Here is a 10211-nt window from a genome sequence, read left to right on the forward strand (position 1 = left end):
GATTAATTCACTTATTTTACAGAGTGTTTGCAAATAGTTAGAAACATGTAATAAAGGCACTGTCAGTGATTCTACAGCAAAACAAACTCCCCCTCGTGTTTGTTTTCATTGAGTAGCTCAGAATAATTTAAGGTGAAACAGTGTGTTTCAATAAGAACAGACTGTACAGCTAAAATATGTCAATGTTACCCACATATGGAGCAGGAATAGAGCAGCATTCTCGTTTTTTTCATGCTTTTCAATGTTCTAAGGTCTTACCTTCATCCAAACTCCTCTAGAAGCCCTTTCTCAGTCATCCTAGTTATTTACTCATTTACCAAGCTAGGGCTGTGTAATGTATATTGCAGTGGTGGATGCTGGTCTTTCAAGGAGGGGAATCTACATCATAAAATGTGTCGGTTTATTTATACGTAAATTCTACCCTCCGTTCCTTTTCAAGAAAATGATCTGTGACCCTGTCGTACCAACAAGGCGTCTTTTCCAGGGACTTGACTAGTGTCCTCTCAATGGCCAGCAGAGCTAGGCTGCTTAAACGGCCTTGGCCCATGTGAAGTGTGTCCGCCTGTGCTCCCATGGATCTTTACACCAAAGGATCGCTGATTTGCTCGTTTCGCTTTCAATCAAAAGGGATTCAGCCTCAGACAGATCATCCAATCATCATGCAGAAGCTGAGCGTCCGGGCCAGCCGAGGCCAGCTCACTGCCCCATAGACCCCCAGAGACGCTGAGCGTCCGATGGGCGGGACAAAGCCCAGCATTTATCCAATGACTCGTCTCGTTTCGCTGCTTCGCTATTGAACTCCGTGGACGCTCAGCGTCCTCACTGTTTAAAGCACTGTAAAGGGAATGATTGAGAGGAAAGCCGCGTCTTTACCAGTGATAAGAAGATGAATCTGAACAAAAGTTGAGCGCGTTGTTGTGAATATTTATTCAATGACATGTACACACAGCAGTATATATTTGATCACTTATTTTTTACATTTAGGGGAGGCTGAGCTTCCCTTTCAGTCTTAGAGCAATCGCCGCTGGTATATTGACACCTCAGCTTTTTCCAGCACATAACCAAACCAGAAAGCTAGCAAAGGGTGAGGAAACATTGCCTTTTAGTTGAACGTTTCGTTTACATGAATTTACTAAACCTTTCCAGCAAGCCTTTCAGTCTTTTGCATTTGGTCCCACCTATGGAGTGAACTGTAACAGTTAAAGAAACACATAATAAGATTTAGTATTTTTGCTTCTGGGCTCCCTCTATAGTTGCAGAGTGTAAATCAATTTTATAGCACTTTCCTGAAATCAAGGGGAGGGAGTGGTATCCTACCCTCCTTCAAAAGTCCCAGGCTATTCATGACAGAGGCTCTATTCTCCACATTACGGGTCAGTGATTTTCAGGGTGTAAATGCCTTATTTGGCTAAACCTTTTCAATAATTACACCAGATTTCTGTTTTCATTTACAGGTGAGCTGTGTTGGTTATTTGTATTAAATTATTATTAGGGGTCGTGGTGGGTCCGGAGCAAGGCAAGAACACACCCTGGAGAGGGCACCCTTCCTTCACAGGGCGACACACACTCACACATTCACTCACACACTCACACCTATGGACACTTTTGAGTCGCCAATCCACCTACCAATGTGTGTTTTTGGACTGTGGGAGGAAACCGGAGCACCCGGAGGAAACACGCGGAGACACTGGGAGAACACACCACACTCCACACAGACAGTCACCCGGACCGGGCCTATTTTATGTTTTGCTCAACTTTATTTGAAATTATTAGTCAAATTAGGGTTGTGCCCTGCTCTCCTCTACAGTATTGTACAACATTAATTCTTTGCCACCACTTTGCAGTGCTTTTCACTTGGTTTGTGTTTTCAAAAGGAGTTTCCCCAGGCATGAGGCAGAAAGCATGGATAAAGTCACACAACTCTCCAGCTTTGAGAAATCTTTTTCTAATTTTACATTACCAGAATAATACAGTTCTTATCTCTTCATTGTTTCAGCACCTCAGTGAATGCCTAGCCCAAAAATCCAGGACAAATTCTTCTACCTCATTTAAATGTCTCATTGTTCATTTCTCACATATGTTTTATTACATTTGTAACCAAAATTCATGTGTTGTTCTCTTTTTTGTCCCAATTCCCCTGCAGCATGTAACGTCCTGTATATAAACTCAGTGGATATGGAATCTCTAACAGGCCCTCAGGCTGTGGCCAAAGCCATCAGCGAGACGCTGGCCACTAACCCTGCGCCAATGGCAACCATCGTCCACTTCAAAGTGTCCTTGCAGGGCATCACTCTCACTGACAATCAGAGGAAGTGAGTTTGTAACATTCATTCATTCATTCATTCACTGTCTGTAACTCTTTATCCAGTTCAGTGTTGCAGTGGGTCCAGAGCCTACCAGAACTCACTGGGCTCCAGCAGGGAACACAAACTCACACTTTCACTCACACCCTCACACCTATGGACAGTTTTGAGTCGCCAATCCATGTACTAACGTATTTTTGGACAATGGGAGGAAGCAAGGACACCTGGAGGAAACCCACACAGACACAGGGAGAACACACCAAACTTTTCACAGACAGTCACCCAGAGTTGGGCTTGAACCCACAACCTCAGGGCCCTAGAACTTTGTGACTGAGGCATTAATTTGATTTATTTTATTAAAATAAACAGTAAAATTACCCATAGAGGATGTGGTAACGTATTTTCTCTGCAAAAATATGTTTATTTTTATGCATTGTTCCCAAATGGGAAATTTTATATAAAAATTTTTTTTTTTTTGCAGAGTAAATACGTTACCACATCCTCTATGGGTAATTTACTGTTTATTTTAGTGCATAGTTTCTACATATTTATTAGGTTAAAAATTAAAATAATGTTCTCCCTTTGATGTAGCCTTCTACCATTTCTCACAATTTTGTTTGTTAGCTACCTGCGTTGTGTCCAAATTTTGTTTCTGTAAACAACTATAGCATCTAGACTTACTGTAGGTATTGTAAGTAATCTAGAGATAATTTAAAATATACAGAAGAATGTCATGTGCTTTTGCCTATTGTGTAAGGGAGATAAACACTGAACAATCACTGGATTAGGAACACCTACCTTGTTCCTAATGTTCACTTGTTTTCCGACATATTTCCTTTCCCCATTTCATCATGGTCTTCAAACTGACTTGCTGGTAATGTGTTAGTGGGTGTTGGGTTGGTACAAGTGGATCAGACACAGCAGTGCTGCTCGAGTTTTGAAAAACATTGTCCACTCTGTTAGACACACCTACCTTGTTGGTCCACCTTGCAGGTGTGAAATCAAAGACAGTAGCTAATCTGTGGCTGCAGAGTTTGTGTCGGCCGCACAGGTCGCTTTTGGCTGGATATTTTTATCTCAGTCCAGCATTGACACTGAGGGCTTTAAATCTCTAGCATCCCTTATGTCTCTGATCCACTTGTACCAGCACGACACACACTAACACAATACCACCACATCATTGTCACTGTAGCAGTGACAATGATTCACCACCCAAATCATACCTGCTCTGCAGTGGTCCTGGCTGTTGAGGCACAGGGTGAAATGGGAATAAGATATGCAGAGAAACAGGTGAACTACAGTCTATAATTGTAGAACTACAAAGTTTACAAAGATTATTTTACTTAATTTTAGAAGCAAACATGTTAAATAATGATGTAAAATCAATGTAGCTTAACCCAAATTAGTGAAGCTGCCAATGAATTATTAGATATTTTCCACCCATTATTGCAAAACATGTTACAACAAAAACATATTATCTTATTTGTTTATTGTGCTTCAGATTAAAATGAGCTTGTTCATTTTATATGTCTATGTAATGCTATTGCGTGTTGTTACCTGTGTCTTTAAGGGTCTTCTTCCGTCGTCACTATCCCGTCAACACAGTCACATACTGCAACGTAGACCCACAAGAAAGGAAGTGAGTATTAGAGTGACACAAACTGTATTTCACACCAGTGAAGTCAATATTAGGGGAAACTCATAGTAGGGCCGTCAGTGCATGGCGACCTACAGTAATGGAGAGCACTTATATATTTGACAGCACAGTGTTGCTCAATTGCACGTCCATGACCTCCAGAAATATCCAAATTCACAGCAACAGCCCTCACCAATTACACTCTATGTCCAAGTTTGTAGAAACCCGTTATTATTAATGATTTCAGTGAAAGTGGCCTGCATCATGGGCAAACAGCAATCCTCATAGAAAAGTATGAATTGAAATGAAAAGAAATTAAATAAGATGCTCTGCAGAAATGCATGAGCTTAAAGTCATCATTCCCAGTGCCAAGCATCAGCCATGGACTGTTCAGCAGTGGAACTGCAATGTCTGAAGTGAAAGAGCAACATGAAGTACTTTTGGGATGAGTTGGTTTGGCTTTTGTGATGCCATTTGTGATAATAATATATGATTGATCTAATATATGAGTGTGGTCTGAATTAAAAATTTCAACATTGATCAACATTCTCTTTATTACCAGGTGGAACAGGGCAGACGGGGGTTCAGCACGGTGAGTGAAATACGTCCATATCCATATCTTGAAGAGAGCAAAGGATAAACTGGTTAAAGGAGCAATAATATTTCTTCACATTACGAGACAGCCCTTATATATATATCACCTAGGCTGTAAACAAAATGACTCCCTAATCCCTCAGTAATTTGTGCTATATAGTGAGGCACTATTTAGTTCATTCATTTATTATCTGTAAGCGCTTATCCAATTCAGTGTCGCGGTGGGTCCAGAGCCTACCTGGAATCATTGGGCGCAAGGCGGGAACACACACAATCCACCTACCAACGTGTGTTTTTGGACTGTGGGAGGAAACCGGAGCACCCGGAGGAAACCCATGCGGACAACACACCAACTCCTCACAGACAGTCACCCGGAGCGGGAATCGAACCCACAACCTCCAGGTCTTCTGGAGCTGTTTGACTGCGACACTACCTGCTGCGCCACCGTGCCACCCCCACTATTTAGTTCACTAAAATGTTAATAGGGAGCCATTTTGGTCACAGCCCTAGTGTCCGGATTGTATCTGCGATTTTGTACTTAACACTTTTTTAAAATGGCCGTACTCACTATATGAAATGTAAACTGGGTTATTCATTATTGAGTTGCACAAAATGGAAACACTAAAAAAAAACCATAATTTTAATAAAAAATGTTTTGCTCCTTCTTGGTGGTAATAATAAAGTATTTGCTAAACTAAATGGATGTTCCTTCTCTTGAACCTCAGGATCTTTGGCTTTGTGGCCCGAAAACAAGGAAGCACAACAGATAATATGAGTCACCTATTTGCCGAGCTGGAGCCCGACCAGCCAGCTACAGCCATTGTCAGTTTTGTCTCCAAAGTCATGCTCAACTCTCAGAAACCCTGAACGACCGCTGTGGAGGCCATCTTGCGTTTCTCTCTCTGTAAGTGTGTTTTTCTCCCACCAAAGAAGATTTCTTTATTCATTTCTTATTTTGTATTTTTTTGTGTGTGGACATAACGTGTTTCCCTTCGATTGAAAAACACATGGCTTCCAGGCCATTACTCTGGCGACTTCTTGGTGAAGGATTTTTGGACACGTCGTGAAAAGGGCTTGGCGAACATTAAAAGTGGAGCCTGAGGAGGTGCCAAAGGGTGTTGTGACAGTTTGATGATGTAATTGACAGGGACACAGCCAATCCCTGTAGCTTTCCTGGGAAAAGATGAAGCTTTGTGTATAAACAAAGGAGAAAAGAGAAGGAAAAAACTGATATTTCAAGGATAACATGGAAGAGAATATAGGTGGAACAACCAAAGGTAGAGCTCAGAAGATAAAAGTAGGCCATGCAGGACAATTTTGTTTCCCCAATTTTGTTTTTGTAAAGGATTAGATTGTTGATCCAGACACAGGTGAAAAATATAAAATCCTCTAGGATTCATATCAGTGTCTGATCTACTAATAAAACAAAATAAATATATATGAAGAAACATTTGCATGTTTGCTTGCAAAGAACCTCCTCCACTAGTCTTTTGGACTCTTAGTGTTGTGCTCTCGCAAAACACGACTCTTCACTCTTCAACCTTTTCTCAACAGACCAAAAGCATCAAGGGAAAAACAAAAGCAACATACACTGTGGTCCAACATTGGCAATATTGAGCACCTCGCCCAGGTCTGAGTCGATTACTGAGATAAGAGAGCGAGATAAGATACTCTCGTCTGTGGGACGTGGGACTGTTAAAAGTGTTATTAACGTCAGCTGCAGCTACGTGAGCTAGTGGCTAATGGCTAATGGACAATGGCTCCTCCCTTTGTGGTTGGTGCTAATTCTGACAATTCCCTTTCGGTAAGGACCTCTCTGGACAAGTCCGCAGTGCATTGCACGTGCTAGTAGGCCTTTAGCTCTTGTGTTCCGTGCTCTGCGTCATCACCTCCCTCTCCCTCCCTATCCCTAATCCCTAGGCTTCGGCGCTACTCCAAAAAGACGAATACGCTAAGCGGGCGCTAACCCTAGCGAGCTGCTTGCCTGCATGTGTAGATCTATTTTGTACTACTCTTAAAAGAAAAGGTCTAAAAACCTAAGTTTCAACATCCCTTCTAATGAAATAGGGACTAAAATGTACAAAAAAGAAGAAAAGAAACATAAAAGAATTGCTATGCTTGTATCATTTGTGTCCTTTCTGAAGCAGGGTTTTATTTGACTGTAACAAAGTAGACAAGTTATTTTTTTAATCTGAGGATTATTTCTCGAGTCATGGTCAGAAGCCCATCTTTATCTCACTGTGTCAGCACCTGACTTTTAACAGAAAAAAAATAAATGAATAAACAAATCAACAATACCCACACACCATAAGCTAACAACTGATAATATAAATATGGAATTGAATATTACTAGATATGTATGTATGTATTACTATATATAAAAAAAAGATGACATTAATTAAATATTTATTTTTGTTGCTGCGTTACTATCGAGTAACTAAGACATTATATGGAGGAGTTTAAAAAATTGTATAGTACACCAAGAAAATTTATTGCATTATAGGAAAAGAAATGAAGAAAAAAAAAAGACTTATTTTGGCTAAGATGTCAAAGTCAGGAGATTTTGAGAAGCTCTTGAAATATGTAAGATGTAAACTGTATGTTACAAGCTTGTCATTTTGTTTTTTGAGTATGTGTTCATCATGCCATTTTTAGGTGATTAGGATGGAAAGGCATGAAACTGATAAAAAAAATGTAAAAAAGTACAAAAAAATTATATTTACTGAATAAAAGACAGTTGGGGTTACAAGAAACAAACGTAGATCTTGCCATGAATGCTGCCATTTAATTGTGCAATTCAGATTTATCATGCAAAAGATAATGGAGTATGTTACTGGTCATAAGAACAGTGCTTAGTCACTGTTCTCTTTAGGAATGTAAAACAAGGCAATGCAATATAATATGTTTGCCAAAGAAATACAGAATTTGATATGATGTGCCCTCTGTAACGTCAGCTGACTTTTGCTTTTGCAGTTCATTACCTTTACCCCATATATATGATTGTAAAGCACTTAAGGATTTAGGATAGAAACAGACCTGTCCATAAATCACAACTTCATTATAGTGTGGAAAGCTACTCCTCTTCTAGCTATGCTCACAAGGACATAGATCAAAGCTGCCCAAACTGTGGTCTATGCAACTAACTTGTTCTGATCTTAGCAAGTCAGTCTGTTGTAAGCATATTATAAGATTTTTCAGCCTGTTTCTTGAAATGTTTGCATGTTTTACATCACACTCTAGAGAAATCTGCCAAAAGAATAAAACACTTTCTCTAGATAAAATTGAGTACAATTTTGTAGAAAAAGGCTGTATAATCTTATCATATCTTATCATAATGAGACATATATTAGACATATAGACGAGATTTAAATTTTGTTTATTTATTTTTTAACTAATAAGTTTAAAGATGAAAAATTTGCCTGGTAAAATATTTCCTGTATATTTTAGACCGAAAACTTTATTCAATGCTAATTTTGGTCTTGCTTTAATTCACCATCTGGTTTGCACTCTTTGGGCATCTGCGGTCTGAACCTGCCTATTCCATGACCACGTCATACAATTCAACATCATCAGCTTGCATACAATGTATTTATGTCTTTTGTTATTTTTACCTATTTATTTCTGTCTGGTCCAGCTTAGTTCAACAAGGTCCTCTTCCTGAGAGAGTGGCCCTTCATAGTAATCAGTGTTATCTGAAATGGGATCGCGTGCTGCAGTGAGTTGGACAGCGAGCTTTGTTCAGACATATGCTTTGTAAAAGATGGATTTTGCTTCTGAAGATGTGAATGTACTACTAAGGCTATATTGAACTGTATTGTTTTTCCTTTTTTCATTTGTTTTGTTTGCATTATTTCATTGTCCCTGATAAGAAAAAAAGAACATTAAAAGCAATACAACTCTGTTACAAAATGGTGTATAAATACATGATTCTAATTAAATCTTTTCACTTACATCGATCAGCCATAACATTTTAATTTCCTTCTTGTTTCTACAGTCATTGCCCATTTTATCAGCTCCAATTACCACATAGGTGCATTTGTATTTATAGTTCAACAATTACATTCTGTAGTCCACCTGTTGCTCTGCATACTTTCTTAGCCCCCTTTCACCTTGTTCTGCACTGGTCAGGACCCCTAGTCACCGCAGAACATATACAAATTTTGTGTTTGATTATTGTCAACACTGCAGTGATTTGGTTTTGCCATTGCACCGGAATGCGTGGATCAGACACAGCAGTGTTACAGAGTTTTTACACATTTCACAGTGTCACTGCTGGACTGGGAATAGATATAGAGACAGAGAGTTTAGAAACGATGAGGCCATTTTAGTGTTAGAAGTCAATAAGGCTTATGATGATGACATTGGCTTTGTGTAACATTTTTGTAGCCAAAGATATATCATAGGTCATTCCATGTTCTCAGTACATGGGGGGATTTTATTTATTTATTTACAAATATTTATATGTTTTCATTTTTATTTGGTTGTACGAATAAACTTAAAACAAACTCATACACAAGACATACACTGTGGAACTGTGGCGACCCCAGAATGCACAATTTAACCCGCAACGGAAAATCCGAATCAACGAGACTACTCGTGTTGAGGTGGAACGGGAAAAGTACTACTAAATACAGAGCGTGTTACAGGTAAGATTTTGTAGCTCGAAGTTTAAAAGTTTGTAATACAGCGGACCTCGGATAGTGCAGGCTGAATGTGACCTTTTAGAATGTTCTATTCCACTACAAACGATGACGTTACGGGCTGAATTTCGCGATTTACGTGGCAGTGTTTTCCGTTTAAGAAATTAAGCTGGAATAGTCTCAAACGAAAACGCTGTGTAAAAATCCACACCATACCCGTTAAAGCGTGGTGGAATATACTGGAAAAATCTAATCAGTTAATTTCTTCTGTTCTCTAGCTATATCTCATATTTACGGAGGAACAAAAATTCGAAGAAGCTTCATGAACAGAGACGATACATCTTGGAAACGTTGCAAAAGTCCACCATTTAAGATGGAATTAGAAAATAGTAACTCTGGCCTTATTAATTAGCTTTCTTGCAGTGATAAAGTACAGAATTAGGAAAAATAAGATGGTGGTTGAAAATTACTGTTCGTGTCTGTCGAACAATATGCTACGGTAAAACTTGTTAATTTTCTTATTAAAGTGGGTGTGTCCTCAGTTTGTTCACAGAGGGCAGAACCCTGGTTTTCATATAACCCTGGAGGATAAACATGTAGGGATACTATAACTATTCAAGTTTACAGTTACAAACATGTTAAAGGTTCAGTTTACTGTAGCAAATTGAAAAAATGGAATAAAAATAATGGTTTTAAAATTTCCTGTTGAATTTAATCTATGTTAATGAGTTAAGGTGGAAAAAACATCATTTTTGTAAGTTACAAATTAGCATAAACCTTTCAAGAAATGGCTGAGAGCCCATATGAGGCATGTGGGCCAAATAGCAGTTTTTAATATGCAGGTCACTTTTGGCTAACATGCAGTATGCCCGCTTTGGCCAGTATAACATCTTTGCCAGAAATGGCCCAGATCAGTTTAAAGACATGTGGGCCTCAAAAAACTCACGCGAATGTCCTCCCTGAGCCGTAAGTGCCATAAGTGACAGATTAGGCCCAAACTGGTCTGCTATCTAGGTACAGGCTTTCCCATCTGAGGCT

The 10211-nt window shown here is 39.2% G+C and overlaps 1 protein-coding gene across 2 annotated transcripts in view; it reads left to right on the forward strand.

Annotated features, from left to right (window-relative positions):
* The window catches only part of tns1a (tensin 1a), a 76576-nt gene extending 68150 nt beyond the window's left edge, over window positions 1–8426 (forward strand). For both annotated transcript variants that reach the window (XM_066663280.1, XM_066663282.1), the window contains 4 exons: window positions 2144–2312; window positions 3874–3942; window positions 4502–4531; window positions 5259–8426. In XM_066663280.1, coding sequence (XP_066519377.1) covers window positions 2144–2312; window positions 3874–3942; window positions 4502–4531; window positions 5259–5400 — 410 coding nt within the window. In that variant the 3' untranslated portion in view covers window positions 5401–8426. The remainder of the gene's footprint in view (window positions 1–2143; window positions 2313–3873; window positions 3943–4501; window positions 4532–5258) is intronic.
* The last annotated feature ends 1785 nt before the right edge of the window (window positions 8427–10211 follow it).

This window comes from Hoplias malabaricus, chromosome 3 (assembly GCF_029633855.1).
Source record: "Hoplias malabaricus isolate fHopMal1 chromosome 3, fHopMal1.hap1, whole genome shotgun sequence".
Classification (NCBI taxonomy): Eukaryota; Metazoa; Chordata; class Actinopteri; order Characiformes; family Erythrinidae; genus Hoplias; species Hoplias malabaricus.